This window comes from Python bivittatus, unplaced genomic scaffold (genome assembly GCF_059951505.1).
Source record: "Python bivittatus isolate LINGU-HERP-01145 unplaced genomic scaffold, Pbiv_v1 ctg000480_np1212, whole genome shotgun sequence".
Classification (NCBI taxonomy): domain Eukaryota; kingdom Metazoa; phylum Chordata; class Lepidosauria; order Squamata; family Pythonidae; genus Python; species Python bivittatus.
Window position 1 is genome coordinate 64,957,512 of NW_028277075.1, and position 19,427 is coordinate 64,976,938.

Genomic DNA, 19,427 nt, shown 5'->3' on the forward strand with positions numbered 1-19,427 from the left:
AGCTTTTTTTTTCATGATTCCTTATATTTCACACCAGTTGTAGATCTTTCCCATCAATGGCCTAGACAGAGGCTGAACCAAGCCTACAGGGATGCAGCAGAGAGCCACAACGAGTGGAGCCACATTCTCCATCTCATGCAGCTGAAATTGCACGAGAGTAAAATGCAATTTTATTCTACTCTCGACTTTTATTTACTGTTAGATTCAACTGCTCAATTAAATGAAAGTTAAGAGCTTCCTAAAAGTATTTTGGGGATGAAAGGTGTAAGACATGATAGGACTGTTCACAGTGAATTCTCCAGAATTAAAATGAAACTTAAGATTCCAAGGTTTCCTACCTGATCAGTCCTTAAATATCGGGGGGGGGGGGTCTAGCCATTTTGCTGCACAAATATTCTGATGTTTAGCAAACCATTTAATATATTTACCTTCATCTAATCATTGCGGAATAAAACTAAACTGGAAAGCTGAATTTGAGCTGGGAAACAAGGGGGCATTCCTAGAAAATTATTTTACAGTACTTTTTTTATGTTAGTATGGTCAACTGCCTATGCTGATTCAAATTCCTCCCTCTTGCATTTTTATTTTATAATTTTCTCTGTATTCTGTAGGTTGTACCGCAGCTGCATGCACTGGGAAATTAAAGAAACTGAAGTTCAACCCATTTGGAGAGGATCACGCTGGAAAATCCAGCTATGAGACTGGTACAGTGAACACAATCTTATATTATGGACACACCATCTCCACTTTCCTATGTTGACAAATGGAAATATTTATCTATCCTGGCAAAGCATAGTCCAAATGTAATGTAACCCAGGAAGGTGCAATCAAACAAGAGTCTAGGGCAGAAGGAGAGGATGGCCAATACCCAATCAAATTAAAGATTCCTGAAAACAGAGGAGGGGAATACAGTATGCATATATGTGAAGGAAGCAGAAACCTTCAGGACCCTGGAAAGAGCTCAGAGTTCAACGTGGAATTCAGTTTAAACCAAGGTTTTCTGAAAATATTCCATGAGCTTTACTGTGCTTCTACAAGTGCTTCTACAGGTTGTAGCATCTAGCTGACAGTGACTGATCTCAGAAGCTAATCCCTAGTTTACAGCTGGATGGGAAACTGCCTGGGATTCTCAAAGGTGTTGGCTGGACTGGAAAGTTGAAAAAAAATATTCCAGAAGGCGGCAATAGTAAACCAGATCTGTATCACCATCAAGAAAATGGTATTGGTGCAATCCCCAGGAGTTGAGCCCCATTGAAAGATATCCTTGCCTTTCTTACCTTTCAAATGTGCATAAATTTAAATGAGGGTCCCTTGGCCTGAAACCGTCTGCTCCACTGTGTCTCCATAGTTGCTTTTGAAGACAATCAGGTCAGGCTCTCACTGGAACTGAGCTCTAAGACTGCATTGTCTGGAGATCCAGATTCAGGGTTCTCTAACTTAGGATATCTTGGGTTGAATAGCAGATCCAAGGTCTCTATAGTCCACACCACCAGCTCCTCCGCATCTGTGTGTCTGTCACACACCCATGAAATCAAAAGTTGATGAACTGTTTATTGGTAGGAATCATATTTGATCAGTAAAGCTACTGCAGTGACTCTGATTTACCAGAAATGGAGTAATATAAAAACTACATAGAGGAAAAGAGGAATGAGTGAGATGGGTGATGACTAAATTTGAAATATTAATTAATTAATTAATTAAAAAATATATGATGGATTATATATGACACTGAGTGTATTTTATTTCGCAAAACGAGCAAGCCCCTGCTGCGTGGATCAAACTTTCCCTTTGAATGACAAATTACATTGGGTCCCTTATTAGCAAGCAAAGATTAAAAAACTTCAAGAAGGGAATTGCTCAGCCAATCACTGATGACTCACTCTCCTCTTTTTCCTAATGAACAGTATTAAAAATAACTTGCTAAATAGTTAACCCAGACTTGATTTAATAGGTAATAGCAACCTAGCAAGGAAAAGGCTATAATATTAAATTGACTGCCTGCTGGCATCACCTTTCATCCAATACTAATAGAACTCACACTAGAGATGATAAAAATTGCTTCTGGGAGCTTAATAGATAGAGAAAAATCATACCATGTTGTTCTGCCTACTCCAAATTGCTTGCAGTAGAATTTGTCTACTCTGGCATGAAGAAATAAAAGAGACTTTGGGGATATCAGAAAAGCTGTCAACCCTTCCAGCTGAATTGTAATGCCAGCAGTATTCTGTATTTAAAGACCTGGAGTGTTATCTAAGAAAAGCACACACATTGACACACAAAACTCCAAAACAAAGCTGATGTACCCAATGTAAAGTCTATATTTTTGCTCTCACAGATGAGAGGAAAATAATATACTTTTAAAAGATTTTGAAATTGGGATATGCTGAATGCTGACATTAACAATCTCTTAACCATGGTAACTGCATTATAGGCAGTGGGATTTGCACAATGCACAAATGCCTTCTCTGTGTGGGCCTTACAGTGTCACTGTAACTGGGGCAATCAACGAATGATATATCTCTGGTGAAATGTTCCGATTCTGTTCTCTCTCACACATACATCGTCTATTCCAAACTGGGAATATCTAAAGGCATTAAGTCTAAGCTTACTCTTTCAAGAACTCAAACCGAGTCAATAAAATATAATTACTGTATCAAGTTGGATTTATTTGGTGAGGAAGCTGATCAATAAATCTAGTGCAGCAATGTAATGAAAAGCTAACATTCTGGATCTACTAGCTCAGATAATCTGATCAGGGGGGAAAATCCATCTAAGATTATTATCACTCTTGCTGAAATGGGTGCTACACAACAGAGCATAAGTTTTATTACTTGACATAATTAATATATGTTATTTTTACCATCAAGCCTGCAATCGTATATCATATTGCTCATTGCCCTGGGAGTAAGATCCACTGGCAAAGTGGTACTTAATTCCAAATAAGTGAGGCTGCATTGCTGCTTATGATACTCATTGATGCTTGTGAAAGCCACAATTCTGCATGAATAAACAAACCTCTTTTAAATTACCCAATGCCAGTGTGATGTTCTATACAAAGATAATAGATAACAACCCATCCCTGCAAATGAGACAGCCACATTCAAAATCTATACTTAAAAACAAAGCCACAGAAAATGAGAAGTGCACTCAATAGATAGGAAAGTGTCTCTACAAGTTCCAAAAAACAATTTTCTTTTTTAATCCGTGATATTATACAATATTGCAGCAGAAAAAAGGCACACCTTGCTCATATTGTGTAAGTACTCTTAAAGAGAGAACATTCTCACATATAAAGGGTACAAGAATCAATTCCTCTAGAGAAGCTAAACTTCATCCCAGGGAAAAGGGCAGGGAAAAGACCATTCTGCACATACCCACCAGCCGGAGAAAAAATAGCTACAATTTATTTTACTCTCCCTGTCAAAAAGAGTATTCCATTCAAACTGCAGACAAAAGGGAAGTACACCTGCCATCAGCCAGAAAACCACAGGCCACTGGGAAGATGCATCCTGTACCCCACCCCCTCCCGGAATATCCACGTGGCAAAGGGAGGACAACCAGAATTCACCAGCTAGAGAAGACACTCCAAACAGAATTTGTTTCTTTCCTTGGAAAAGAAAATATCAACACCCCCTTGATTTGTACTGTGGTACAGAATTAAAGTATTTTCTGAAGAGTGTAGGATGATATAAATTATTTCATAGATATTCTTGTACATGTATTCACTACTGCCCCCATTAAAGGAAGCCACCAAACCTTCATGTTACCTGATGTTGCTCTTGAGCACTAAGGTTTCCAACAGCACAAGTAGAAAATTCTCTAAAGGTTAAGAAAAGAAAGACACAACTGATTCTCTTACTTGATGATACCTTGCTTTTGGCCATTTAAGTACTGGTGCATTTTCGAGGACAGATGTATATACATTTTATCCACTGAACTGAATGTAGGCACTTCAATGAATCTCCCTGTTCAAAGGTTGCAAAACCTGAAAGACTACCAAATACCTAGTAAGACATGGTTGTTGGGTTGCATGCAGTTAAGTGAGCCATAGATGGTTCAGACATCTCTCAAACTTGCCTGTATAGCCATAAACTCACAACCACCAAGGTGGTTCACACTTCTCTCTTCTCCAGACTCCTGTTTGCAGTTGACTCTTCACTTCCAGGACCCACTAATTTCCTAGCCTTTAGCAAATCTTTTCTGGCTCTAACTGCTGGTTTTTAAATGTACAGTATTGCATTTGATTTTGGCTGAAAGTTACAAAGGAGCATTTGATCTTGTTTTCTTCTATCTTAGCAGCTGTAGTTTTCACTGTCTTGCAAATATCATTTACAATTGAGGCAATGTCTTCTTTGTTTCAAAGAGGTACTGCTATAATAAAGCCTAGGTGGCGTGTTCTTCTAACCTCAGTAAACAAAATCCCTTGGATCAATTTTTCTGTAGCCTCTGAAACTGCAGAAAGCTATATTTTTTTTAGAATCAAATTCATTGAAATACAAGTACTGTGTTGCTTTCAGGAACTCAAAGGCTGCTGCATCTTTTGGTTCACTGAAATGGAATCTAAGATCGTGCTCTCCTGAACAGCTGAGTTCGTTAACACATACACCGAATAATGTTTTAGTTCAACAGGCTTCTTTTCTTCTTTAAATGAGATGTACCCTTGGAAACATGAGTGCTTTTTTCATCTAATAACAGCCTGTTAAGATAATGGATAATAATAGGGTGCGGTGAATGTCGCATCACTGTTTCTAATTCACATTCTAATACATATTCCTGACATTCAATCTACTCCACATTTAGCTCCTCTCACATGATTTCCATTAACTTCAAATGACTTTGAATCAGATCTAAGAAGGATTGGCACATCCATTTTGAACAATATTTTTAGCGAAGCTGAAAACAGAGACCTTCTAAGTGCATATACTTTGAAGTCTGACAAAATTATCATTAGTCCCAAAATGAACATCAAAAAGGAAAGATATCCATATTTCCCTCAGTCTCTAATCCTAGTTACCCACAACTTTTATCTCTGAAGCTCCCTTACATAGCCACAAATGCTCAGCTTTAGAACAAGATCTCTTCCATAGCTAGAGGTAGCATTTGACGTGTTTTGTTTGCCAAACATTGTAGAGTCCCATTATTGCAGCTTCTTTAAGAATCCTTAGTCTCCAGCTACTGTAAACCTCTCATGTATCAGTCAGCTGACTTAATGATAGTTATAATTAAGAATCCGGTTATTTTTCTGAATTTCAAATTATCCAGATGTTTCCCATTAGATCTACGTTCCATCATAAGAAAATTTTAGGCCACATCCCTTATTAGCATACTGCCTAGAGTAGCATTTATTTTTGAGAAAACATGTTTCAGATCAAGTCATGCTTCTATCAAACAGCATTTTAATCTTGGTTAAAGATCCATTCATTTATTCTTCTATTCACATAACACTTTTCTTCAGATTAATGGAAGCTTTTGCAACAGGCTGTGTAAGGATTACTGCCGTTCAACTATTTAAGATTAGCTAGCATTGACTAGCATTTAAGCAATACTGCAACTGGCCCAAAGACATCTATATATAAAGGTCACTTGAAAATACTTAAGGCAAACCTTTAAGCCTCTATTTCTTATATCTAAAAAGGCAACCATAATACAGTATATCTGTCTAAAGTGTTACTGTAGAGAGAGTGTGTGTTAAAACAGCAAAAAACCCTCCTAAATCAGGTTAAGACTTTGTGCATATAATCCCACAGATCATTGCTACACTATTTTCTGTGGACATTTTAACTATTATTGTTCTGACAATATTTATTGAATTGTACTTATATCCTTTCTTCCAAAGAGTTTCAGAGCAGTGCACACTCATACACACCCCTTCACATTATTTTCATAGCATGAAGGAGATGAAGCCAAGATGGCCAAAGATTATCCCCACAGTTTCTTTAGCACATGAAGTTTTGAGATGGATCTCTCCACTCTTGGACTGATACTCTTCACACCATCACCCTGATTCTCCAGAAGAGAGTAACTCTCTTCACATATTCTTTGTTAGGGTCAAGCAATGAATATAATCATGCTGGTTGACTCTTCTTCCTTCACCTTGGCCATTGGGAGCCCACAAGAGTTCAGCGAATGCCAGAAGTATCCAACCTTTCTTCTCCTGCTAAGCAAGCTCATATCCTTGATTGTCAGGAGCTCCTGGCACAGTTCAAACCCAAACCCATTTAACTTCAACAAAGTGGTCTGAATATATCATGTGCCTTCAAATTGTAGTCCTAGTTTAAGGAGCAAATGTACTTTTTCTTGTAGTAAGAAAAAGATATTCTATAGTGGAGAGGCCATAAGGTAGAAACTGCAAAAAAACAAATTAAGGACCCAGCAGAATTGCAGTGTTTCTTCTGCAGAACTGGACTAGCCTCAAAAAAATTGCTATTTTATTTGGACTGCACATCTGCAGAGACGCTTCCTGGATAATAGACCTACTTCCAATATACAATATATGGGCTGTTCAGGGTCCTCTGAGGCAATACCAATGAAGCAATGTGTTCAATTATTCCATCTATGTCTTTTTGGCAACTTTTTAGTGGAAACAGATGAAAGAGGGAAGCAGTAGTGAGACAATGTGAGAGGTTCTAAAAGGAACATGAAGTGATGAAGACCCTGTAAAAGGTCACAAATGAGGCAAGACACTTGCAGGGGAAAAGCTCTATCTGGAAAGGCCATCATTCTGGGCTTGTCCCCTGCCTATCTGCCTAACCAGCCTTACAAGGACATACTGTAGTCTCCACCAAGGTTGGAGTGACTGCATTACTGATGTCCCTTCATTTTCCCTTAATGCTACAGGTGTCCCTAGAGAGTGCAGCATCCTAAACATTACAAAGACTGTAAAGCCCACAGTGGCCCCATCTGTCAACCACAGGGACCAACCAGTAGTAGTGCAGACTAAAGGTAACCAAATAGTAATATTTGCATTACGTGAATGTAGACATTATAGCCAGCACCCTTTAAAGGAAGACAGCAACTTAGCCCTTTGCAGAGTTTAAATTCTGGGTGACCAGTTGCAATGAACAATAGGGCTTTCCTACCCTAAGCATGCGTCTACCCCAAGTCCCAGTAAATTCAATGGAGTCTACAACCAGATAAATGGGTGGGGGATTGTCACCTTACAACAACATTATAAAGCAATGTTTGGGGTTTTGTTTGTTTTTTCCTCCCATGCAAGGCTTATCTACAAATCGCATCAGATCCTTCTCCCATGTCAAAACTGGCACCTTAAATCCCAAGAAACAGACATAAAAATATAAGTCGAATCGGAGAGGGAACCTTCCCCCCTTAAGATAAAACTAGGGCATCGTAATCCTCGTGTGGCCCAAAGCAAAGAGAGTTTGGTTTAAAGAAGTTAAGAGTGCTGTGGGGCTTTACCTCGGAATAGACATAAAGAGGCAGCACTAAGATGGCTAAAAGGAGATCGGCCACGGCGAGGCTGACGATGAAGTAATTGGTCGTGGTCTTCAGCGCTTTCTCCGTGCAGACGCTGAGGCAGACTAGCAGGTTCCCGCTGATGATGAAAAGGATGAGGAAGATTCCGAAGACCAGCGCGGCGAAGTTGCGGACTGGGTCCCGTTCAGGAGGAGGGCAGGTGTCGTTGGGGGAGAAGTCTCCCGTGCCGTTGGCCCCCATGGCCCGCTCCGTCCAAGCGCCTTCTCGCCTCCCCGCGCAGGGACCTTTCCGCGGTGGGAGCCGCGTGGCCGCCCGCCTCGTCCGCGGAAGAGCAGCGCTCCGGCCGAAGTTGGCTGGCGAAAGAGTCACCTCCGCCGGCAGCTGGGCAGGCGAGGGTCAGTGCCCAGGCTGCCCCACTCCATCCCCGGAACAACCGGGCGACGGCGCCAGCAGCAGCAGCAGCAGCGCGCCCGGCCGACCCTCTGTGCCCCGACCCACCACGCCACTCTTCTCCCGCCGCCGGGGGGGCTTCGCCCTGGCAGCCAACCTGCTTCCCGAAGTTGTCTTAAATTGTCACCCCTCGCCAATTCCACGCGTGGACCGCGCCTAGGCCAGCGCGATCCAAATTAAAACCCGTCGAGTTCCAGGGAGCTTCCTCCGTGCGTTAAACGTGCTCGAGCCCGCAACCCGCGACGGCCCTCTGCACGCCGAAAGAAAGCAAGAAGAGCTGGCGCGGCCCCCGTGAATTCTTGCCGACTTTTCCCGTTTCCTCTCTTCTGCTCATAGGCAGGTCGCCAGCCTTGCACGGAGCCACAAGTGGGTCGCCTCCGAGGGAAAAGTAAGCTGATTAGGGCGCCGGGGCGGGGGGAGGAGAGAGCGCCGCTGCGGAGCGGGCGGGCCCGGCCGTGCCGCCTGTGGGGCCGGAGCTCCAATCAGCAGCGCCCTGAGGTGCAGGTTGGGCGACGAGAGACCTGCCGCTTCCCGAGTCGCCCCAGCGCCCGGCGAGAGTCCGCGCCCGAATTCACCTCCCACCGCTCAGAGATCCCGCCGCAGCCCAACTCTGGCAGACGGAGGCTCGCAGGCGGGCGGCGCTCCGTGGACACCCTTCCAGGACGGAGGGCTGCGCCTCCCCCGTCCAACGGCGAGGAAGCCTCTGCCCTTCCAGGCCAGCAAACCCTGGCAGTTGTTCTGCGAGCCGGGTGATCGCTCCCGCCACGTGGTAGCCGCCGAGCAAGATTTCTGACTTCGCGCGGGTGCGGTGACGAGCAGAGAGGCCGCTGAGGTGCTGCGGCACTGAATGAAACGGAGATAACCTGAAAATAAATAGACTTCTCCGCTCCAAGTTTAAAGTTCACGTGGACAAAGAGCGAGGCAGCATTCCTGCCTGGGGATTTGTTTTCCAAAAATACCGGAGGGGGGACGGAGCACGTCCGCTACCGGGTAATATTTGCCGCCCATAACTTCCTTTCTTTAGGAAACTCGACGTCGCTCATCCTTAAAACCAGTGCAGCATTTGGCCCCGCCTGGCAGGTGACTCTGTGGCGTGTGCTAGAATGAGGCAACTCGCTTTCTCCGGATATAAGAGCAGTGAAAGCAGGCTTCCTACCGACCCTTCCCAGTGGCGAGGGAGCGATTGTGTGGCGCCGATGTGGCATTACTGCCAATTAATTAACTCTGGACACGGCAGTCTGGTGACTGGTCAAGGTAGTGACTATGGGAGGAAGAGGATGACACATAGTCTGTATAACATACAGAAATATCCTAATAGAGAAATAAAATATTCCTATAATATAGTCCAGGCTGAAATGTGGTTTGTGTTTTGTTCAGACAGACTGCCTGGATGGGATCAGGGTGATTGTTCCAGGCAAGGCAGAATTGGACTGAAGATCTTTAGGCAACTCATCACAGTACTGTTATCACAAATCTTGTGGTCCCTTCAAAAAGTACCCTTGAATGTGAGGAGGGAATAGTGCTCTGCAGATAAACCTGCACGTACGTCATCTAGCAAAGACAAAATGCCTTTTTCCTCAGAATAATTGCTTTATTCATATGTAGATTTAATTAATTATAACTCATGATTACAATTATCTTTTAAGTGATTCATCAGGTGACAGGCCCAAATCATGTTTTACTTTTTAAAAGGGTCCTTAGTTTAGTTCATCATGGGCCTATTAACCTCCACTTTTTTTTTTTTACACTACTGTCTGACTGGTTTCTAGGTGATCTCAGAGTCAGTGTTTGATTCAAGCCTCTTTTAGGTGTGGGTCAAAAATGGAGCCTTGAGGAGAAATGAGAGATAAAGGACACTGGGTCATACAGAAACTTTTGTGACACCAACACCTTTGGTGCATAAAGGGAGGAGCAGCTGTGTCGGAAGAAAATTTGCTTTCAGTATTACCAGAGAATTGGTCTAGTTTGCACTAACCAAAGTATGGTTTAATTGGTTTTGGCTTAGCATGATATCAAACTCATCTATTATTTGATTTGTAGCTTACCATGTTAACATCAGTTTAGTTAGGTGTACTTTATTTAAACTGTGGCTAAATATATTTACCTGAAAGGAAGATTAGTTTTTTTCCCCAAATAATTTTCCTTTAAAATGGGAGGAGCATTTTAGATTTGTTGGGGGTATAGTAATGGAAGGCAGATAAGTTTTTATTTTTTTAAAAAATCTGATATTCCAGTTTGGAATAGTTTGTCTTAACTCAGTAATGGTATTAATTATCCTTAAAAAAAAAACAGAACCCAAACAGAATATTATGTTCCAAAACCGTAACCCTAAAAACTATCAGAAGAACAGAAAGTCATTTTAAATAACCATCCTGTGTTCATTAACTCAATTATACAAAATTATATGCAAATATCATTAATTTTATGTACATTTTTATTTAGTCAAGAATTTGTATCCTGCTCTTGTAAATTACATCTAATGAAGATGTCATTGCTTGTGAATTTAAAAAAAAAAAACACTGAATCCACATTTGTCAAGCATGAAAGGCCTTAGTCATCGGCCCCTGAAAAGTTCCACCTCTCTCTATTTAAACCCTAGGGCAAATGCTGAATGATACTTTTTGAGAGGTAAGCTGCCTCTCCAAAACTGATCATCAGAAGGACATTGGAACCAAAATAGATCACTTTACAGCAAAAACAAACGAAAATATGCCTTTTTATAAGTAGCACCATAAGAATAATGGTTTCTACCCATATTCTGATTAGGGATGATGCATTATCATTGATTTCTTCTAAGCATATGCATATGAGGTTTTTAAATCTCCTTTTATGTTTTTGGGGATGGACAAATTATTATTTTGAAGAATGGGTTTACTTAACACCTCTTTTGTTGGCCATACATTTTTGCTCTTAATAGTGTCCCTACTGTGTTCCAGGTAGAAAAGCTGGTAGCAGATCAGCCTCCCCTTCTCACAATACACCCTGCCATTCCCTACTCCTATATTTGCTGCCTGACACATTTGGCTCACTCAACCTATTAGTGCTGCTGACCCTATTTGTTGGCCAATACAGTGGTATCCACCTGAGAGCTGTATAAATTGTGAACCTCCATCATTTACATAAGAAAATATAAGTAGAGTGGCTATGAATATGGAGTGATGGCTCTGATGATGGGACAGGTGTAAGGAAAGAGAAGAGGATGACCAGCAGCAAGGTGGATGGACTCAGTTACAGTGGTGATGGGTGCACTGTTGAGAGACCTGAAATACCAGGTTAGGGATAGATTATCATGGAGAATATCTATGTGGTTGCTAGGAGTTGGCTGTGTCTCTTACTAGTGTGTTTCCAAGATAGGCTCTGGGTGATCTTTTGCTGTCAGGGTCAGGAGGTCCATTTTGGCTGACTTTCAGTCCTCCTCTCCTGGTGGAATTGTCTCTCACATGTGTTCTGCTAAATCATTCCCAAATAGCATGGCATATGGACAGTCCTGCATCATCACCTATACTGATTTGTCCCCACCTTGTAGCATGGCAAGTTTTTTTACAGTTCTCCATGAAGTGCTCTGGATCCTCACCCTCCTCCTCATATTCTGAAAACTGATACCCTTCCATAGGAACTGCTGGAACTATTGGATTGGTCGCAGAAGAGGTCCTCCACTCTTCAGTCTCCTAACTGAAAAGTTATCTCCTTTTCTACTCCTTCCAGTTCTAGATTTTTGTTTTTGTTTTAATCTTTCCACTTGCTCCGGTTCTATTCCCTTCAGTTTCTCCTCTTTCTCTAGCACCAATTTTTAAAGGTTTCTTTCTCTCTGAAATCCCAACACCGTTATTTTTATTTATCTCTGGAGAGCTGCTTTGATTTCCAATTTCCTGAGTTCAAGTGGGTCACTGGTACCCATTGGGGTGCTTGGGCTGCCTGCCGCAGCCTCTGGCACCACAGTTTTGGAATCCAGTATATTGACACATGAAGATGTCTTCTAACGTCTCAACAGCATGCAGGAGAGCTGTGCACTCTAACAGTAATGCAAACTGCAAGCTAAGGGGAAAACCTGCTGCATGTGCAAGTTCCAATATTCTCTGCTAAAATGTATTAAGAAAAAAGGAGAAAGGGGGGAAAAAAGGCTTGCCTGTGTGTATTGGTGCCCAGGCACCAATAGCATTTTTTCTCTCCCCCGTTTTTTGTTTTACTCTGGTTTGCCCCCCCACCTTACCCCATTCCTAGCATTATGGAATGAGCAGGGCTGAGCCCGTAGGGCAGCTGGCTGCAGGTCTCATCGGTCCTTTCCCAGAAACTTTTGGGGTCTGCCCACTCTGGCCCTGCATCGCAGTTTCTGCTGTCACCACCTGTCTTCCAAGCGAGTGCCTCCTTTGCTATCCTTCCCTTACCTCCAATGGGGGAAGAGAGAGAGGGCTCCCACCCCTCTTGGCTTTCTGGTGAATAAAGAGGTACAAGTGAAATCATTGGTGTCAAACTGCCTCCTGGTTGTGTTACACTGCGGTGTGTCCCTAGAGGTATCAGCCATTCTTCTTTCCCTCCCCTAGGAGACAGAGAAAGGAAGCATCTTTGTGTACAAACTGATGAATGCAACCTGAAGTGTTCTGGACTTAAGCCCTCAGAGAAGAAATTAACATTTAACGTACCTTCTTTTCTTAAAGGTAACCTGAATCCCAAAACAAAGTCCCCTATTTCTTTCCTTCGGACATCCCCCAGACTCTGTGGGCAATTCCAGCCATCTATCAGAGTTGTTGGGGAGATGGCATACCCTATTCAGACTCAGCAACTTCCTTCTCTGTTTCCCTGGAGTTCTACCTCTGATTTTAAAAGAACAAAGCTTTTTCCAATCCAGGAGAAGGTGGCGGGGGGGGGGGGCGGGCTGCTTCATCTGCCTTTGCTTTTAGTGGCAGGAGTTGTGCCTCCCCCAGTCTTGATTCTGCCTGAGATGAAGGAATGAGTGTGTTCTCTCCCTCCCTCCCTTTCTCTCAGAAGCCTGTTAACATTCCTGTGACTGCAGACTGGCATTACAACAAAGCTTTACCAGTTGTTAAGAAGGATTACATAAATCATGCAAACTACCTTGAATACTCAAAATGCATTAAAACAACTTCTGTGAAAAACAGCAACAAACCAAACATGTCAGCAACAGATAGGATTATATGCAACTTCTATTTCTCTCTGTTCCCCCCCCCCAAAAGATTGCAGACATATCTTTAAAAACCCAGACATGTATTTAAAAACGTGATTCTGAACCCAAAATCAAGCTGCGGTTGGCATATTTAGCAAAATATCAGTTTGGTATCACTAGAAAGCAGACTATTCAGTTGCAAACAGGTGCAGATTTGGATCATAGAGTGATTGCTTATAGAACATATTGCTGAATTTCTATCAAAATTTCCATCCCTTTAACTTTTCATCCATCTTTTATTCATTTTCTACTTGCAGAATTACTGATTTATTTCCCAAACTCTGATTATATTTTAATGTTATTAAGTTTTTTTTAAGTATAACAGGAATTTATGGCATTGTCTGTGCATATAATTCACAAGCTCCTAAGCATTTAGGAGCAGAACTTATAATTGCAAGCAATTTCAAGAGACAACATTTTAACTTAAATATAAATAGAAGATAAAGAAAATTGCTCAGTAAGGTTAGCAAAAAAAAAGTGTAATTATCCTCAAATAGATGAAACAGATCATTTTCAGTGCTGTAAATAAAAAAGAGTGCTTTTCTGAGCATGTACAGATGTTCTTTTTCTCAAGGCAAAGTAACCACAGCTATTTCTGCTCATCTATGATTTTTGATCAAACTTATTGCCCCTCGAGCACCAGTGCCTGCCATTTTTTAATTAAACTTTGCTGATGTGTGAATAGAAATTGCCAAAATGAGGCAAAATATTATTTGACAAATGTTTGGTAAGAAACTAAAAGAAGTTGAATAATCCTTTCCTGTATACTAACTTGAGAAAAAGTGTGTAAATAGGGACAGATATTTTAAAGATACTAAATCAGTAAATATCAATCAAAATGCTGCTATAAATAATTATTAAATATTATAGAATTTCTCTACTAATTTATCCAAGAGAAGCTGTAAACAATCTGCAAATTAAAATAGTTTGGAAGTATTTAATGATTTTCAATAATTTATTTTCCCTCTAGTCATAGAGTAGGGGAATCAGGGGCTGTTTGCCACATGATAATTCTACTCCTAAAAGTTTCAGTGGTTATTCTAGCTTTCATCCCACCCAGATGTTTTGGAATTTGTCAAACATAGTTAATATTACTCATATTTGCAAACAGAATTGTTGGGTTCCTACAGCAGAAGTTCTAACATATTTATTTTTTGCTTTTAGCACATTGTGCAAATCTATCCACTACCACTGTTATTAATAAATCATGATTTATGGGCTGGCTTATGCCATAAATTGTGGGCTTTTTGAATGATTAAATCCTTTGGTTTTCAGGCTTCTGGATTCCGTGACCACAAACTCGGTTGGTCCTTTCATAAAACACTGTTTTGAGATTGGGAGACTGACTCAGTGATTGCTTATTAAAAATCCGGGCTTACAAAATGAACAGGAAATTGGCTAACATAACAATATGTGCAGGTCTGGATATAGATAAAAAAGCCCATTTATGGGCATTTGCAATGATGAATTACAAATGTGTGAAAATGGCATTGCGCTCTGTAAACCCCCTAGTTGCTTGTCAGATTGCTTAGCACTACTGTTTTAATGCTGAGAAAGATTTGTAGGGAGATAGATTGTTTTCTGCTGAAGCATTTGCTTCAGCTAATCAAATTTCCCAGTAACATCTGGCTTGTAATAGCTAAATCAGTACAGTAACTATTTAGCCTTCCCACAACCAGCATCACCCTATCCCGTATATCCTGTACACTGTGACACTAATTGAGATAAAGCATATGCTTAGCCCTGACTACTGGCTATTCTGCTTCACTCGCTGTGCAATGTGAATATGAAAATTGGATATTCAGCTGGACATAAAAGGACACATTTTCAAATACTGTGAAATATTGTAGAAAGATAGTTTGAATATGTGACCAAGCACTGAACCTGCCTAAAGGTTGTATGAAGCATATCTAATCTCTGTTAGGAAAAGGGTTTTTAAAAAACCTTCAGAAGAAAAAAATAGTGGGTCAAAACCAATAATGTAAACAGTGTGCCCCCACCTCCCACACCTAAACGAGGATTAAAATCAATCATTCGGTGTCTGTTGGGAAGGGAACAGGAAGCGTGGAATGTAGTATCCTGTAGAAGAGCTTAGCTCATTGTTGAAACAGTGATTGGATGTGTAAGTGCCGTTCTGCTGTACTCTGCAAATCTGATTGTAGCGATGTGCGCTTAGCTGCCTTGCATTTAGGTAGTGTGCTATCTTTGGGGACAACTTGGAAACTGTAATTGTTCCAGGACTCATCAACAAGATTGTTGATAATAATCATAGGAGCAATAAACATACAGATAGTAACAACACATACACACACAATACATTCATTTAGGAAGCATGTGACTTGGTTATTAAATAGATGGTCTAGCCTTCTGTTGTATTTCTAGGGTTAACAGCCTTTTATGGTGTCAAATCAGGATACTAAAGGACTACTTTTCCCATGATGTTACCTTCAAGGGACTTCTGCAGTCTTTCAGCAGTCACTGTGGTCCACTATGGTCCAGTATGGTCCAACAAATATAGTGACGTGGCTACTTTATTATATCATTTTAACTGTCTCTAGATTTTGTATTGTTTTTATTAATGTTGTACAGCACTATGTCCTGTCCTGTTCTAGTGTTAGCCTAAAAGTAAGTGAAGCTCTAAATTAAAGAAATTAAAGCCAGGAGATAAAAGAATTGGAAATGGAACTAAATCTAGTTTACACCAACCCCATTCACTAAACTTCTTTACATCTTTCAAAGCTGGCAAATCACCCTTGCTTCCATCACATCTATAAACTACTTCAAACATTGCCTTTTGTTCTTTAAACTTCTTACCTCTCCTTTTGAGATTTTACCAATTCCATCCAGTTAGGACTTTCCTAGTCTTCCCCTAAGCTTATTCATTCTTCCTTCACATATTGGTTTTGTGATTAATTCCTCATTCTCTCTGTGTGACCAAACCATCTTAGCGTACTTCTTAGTGTACTGATCACTGTTGTATTCAGTCCATATGCATTAAATCACCTGATCATTTTTGATCCTATACATTCTTATTTTGTCACACAAACTTCTTAAGTAATCCATTCCACTGCATTCAATTTACTTTTAGGTTTCTTCTGACATACCCAACTCTCACTTTTATATGGGAAGAATACACATTCATACGCACAGCAATTTTTGCTTCTTTTGACATACATTCATTCCTCACAACAAATCATATACAATCTACTACTTTCCCATCAACATTTATACAGTATGTCTTAAAAATTTTCTGTTCATTTCCCCTTTACTAAACACTCTACCAAGAGACATGAATCCATCTACTTGCTCTATTTATTTATTTATTTATTGCCATTTATGTATAACTTCCATTTACACTTTATTTTCCCTGTATCAGACAGAACTACTTTGGTCATGACATATTAATTTTCAAGTTCATTCCTCTTGTTATATTCTATATTCTCTTTAACAAATCTGTTACAAATGCAACACATTCTGTTGTATTCTATATTCTCTTTAACAAATGATTCTATGCAAATAATTCAAGCACTCAGTCAACAAGACTGAATACAGTATTGTCTGTATTAAAAAATACACACACCAATGTCCCTGATCACACACTTTTAATGTCATCTTGAGTGTTCCTCATATAATTATCTATAAATTTAAAAACTGAGGAGACATCACACATTCTTATCTGATGCCCTGCTCAGTGTGGAACTATTTGCTAAGCATTTAGCTCCCTGATATGAAATATATATATTTATATTCTCTATAAGATTTTTTGTGGAGTCCTTGGGGTTCTCTGCCCCTATAAGATTTTTTATTTGTTATTTTCTATATATCCCCTTCTGAAGATTGAAAAAACTGTCATTTGCAGCTGATAAATGGAAGCAAGCTAAATAAAACATCTTTCTTCCATGGCTAGTAGCAGTAAACAAGGCTTTATTTCCTTGAGAAAGGAACGAAACATGTATGACAGAAATCTGTGAGGCCAGTACAAAGTGTGAGAACTAACACTTATTGTGAGAATCAGCATAGAAGCTGTGACAAAGATGGATACAAGGTATTGGAAGACTTAGATTTATCTCCATCTCATTGGGATGAAGAACTCTTTGGAATCTCCCAACTCCACTTTGGTGGGTGGACACCCTTCCTTCCTTCCTTCCTTCCTTCCTTCCTTCCTTCCTTCCTTCCTTCCTTCCTTCCTTCCTTCCTTCCTTCCTTCCTTCCTTCCCCATTCTCTCTTCTTTCTTGCTTCTTTTCCTTCTTGCTAAGTATAAATTGTGCATGGGGGAGATATTTGCAGTATATGTTCTCATAAAGTAGTTAGAAAACAATCAAACATGTTCCTGGCTTGTTTGATGGGACATTCACTCTGGCATAGGCTGACATAGCATACAAGATCCTTAAAAGTTTTGTAACGTCACACATGCATTACTTCCATCAATTATCGCTCATCACATTCAGCCACCACCCATCAACATATTCTCACAAAATGTTCCATAATTCATGCCTATGAAATTTATCGTATACTTTCTCTAAATCAACAAATGGGCAATACATTTTATCAAACACATATAATTTTCAACCATCTGTCAAACAGCAAAACTCTGATTTGCACATCCTCTGCCCAACATAAAGTCACTTTGTACTTTTATTGTCACTTTTCATGCCTTTTAATCACAATTCTGCCAAACACTTTCCTAGACATATTTAACAATTTAATCCCCATATGATTTTTGCACTTACGCTTGCTACCTTTCCCTTTGGAAGAATGCCTTTGCTGTTCCCTTATATGATCATCGTGCACGGGTGCAGGTTTCACACAGGGTAAACAAGTCACACAAACACTCGATAAGCAAACCACTTCCATGTTTAACATTTTTTTAGTGATGCTATCAACACCTGCAGCCTTACTATTTTTCCAATAGAAGAGAATATGTGTAGCTCAGGGTTGAACTGTGGAGTCCTTTGGGTTTTCTGAGCTTGGCTGTTTTCTTGCAAACGTTTCATTACCTGGCTAGGTAACATCTTCAGTGCTAGAATGCAATGGGGTTTGCTCTCTGTTTATATACAGTGGCATGCCCTGCCAGTGTTGGTGGGGGTGGGGGTTTTGTTTTGTTTTGTTTTGTTCTACTCCCCCCCCCCCAGTTCCTTGATTAAGGCATTGTTTACTGCTTGATTGTATGTCTGGTGATAATCTTGGTGTTAATCTCTGCTTATCTGGGTGATGACTGCTGGTGAGGAGATGTTCTGGTCTTTTGTTTTTCTTTTTATTGTCTCTTTTGAGTAGTGTGTAGATGTTGTTTATCTCTATGTGCCTGTTGATGGCTGCCTTGTCTGAATACCAAGCTTCCAGGAATTCCCTCGCATTTTTGGATTGCTCAGAGAACCCCAAGGACTCTAGAGTTATTATTTTTCAACATGCTCAGATTTATGACTTCCTTTTCCTCAAGATTTCTTGGACACTAACACAACAATAATTATGATCCTATTATTTGACATATCACTCATATGCAAGACATACCTTTTGACATTTTAAAGTTCTTGCACTAAAACATCACAAAAGTAACTCTGTTAGGATTTTTTTTTTTTTCTGCCATTCAGCCCTGGAATATTTTCTTCTGAATTAGTATCCAAGAGCAATCTTTAACCATTTCCTTTATCTGAGTGCAATTAATTAATGAGAAGGATGTTTTTCTAATTAGTTAATAACCTGAACACTAATAGGGTTTACATATCTTGCTAAGATATACATACTGTGGTTTGTTAATTTTTTGTTTAGCTTATTGTCTGAATCCAGCTAATTGTGGTTTATTCAATAAACTATGGTTGAACAAACCGTGAGTTAGGTTGGACCCAGCCATAATGTAGATAAGTCATTTCTTTGTACTTGTTCAGTTACTGAATTCTGTAGTATCCATATGATTTCAACTTTAGGGCAAGCATTATCAAGATGGAGGAAGATATTTTATCCATGAATGAATGGTATACTATCACTTCACATAATTACTGTACCTTATTCAAGGGTCCAGTTGTTACCTTCCTTTATTTGTAACCCTCTTATTTTTCCCTTTCACTTCTATAATATTTCTTTGGGATTGATAACACTAGCAATCATCCTTCTGTAAGCATATATGGAATGAGATCTTACATCTGGAGTTAACCAGGAGAGAAAGTATGCTTATTATATATGATCTGTTCTACTATGTGTAGCTGGGTTTACAGATCCACAGATATGAAAGGAAAAGCAAAGAAAATATTTATCTGCTTCAAGATAATGCTGCATAGCCATTGAATGTCCCACCAAAACACTGCCATTTCAATAGCTAGCTTTTCTAGAGGATTGGAGGGGAAAAAACCCCCAAACCTAAATGGT

General features: G+C 40.2%; 1 protein-coding gene across 1 annotated transcript in view; it reads right to left on the bottom strand.

Moving 5' to 3' along the window:
- DRD4 (dopamine receptor D4) overlaps positions 1-7,842 on the bottom strand; it is a 31,634-nt gene extending 23,792 nt beyond the window's left edge. The window contains exon 1 of the mRNA XM_007436335.3: positions 7,417-7,842. Within this exon, the coding sequence (XP_007436397.1) occupies positions 7,417-7,674 (258 nt within the window). The 5' untranslated portion in view covers positions 7,675-7,842. The remainder of the gene's footprint in view (positions 1-7,416) is intronic.
- Between the last annotated feature and the right edge of the window lie 11,585 nt (positions 7,843-19,427).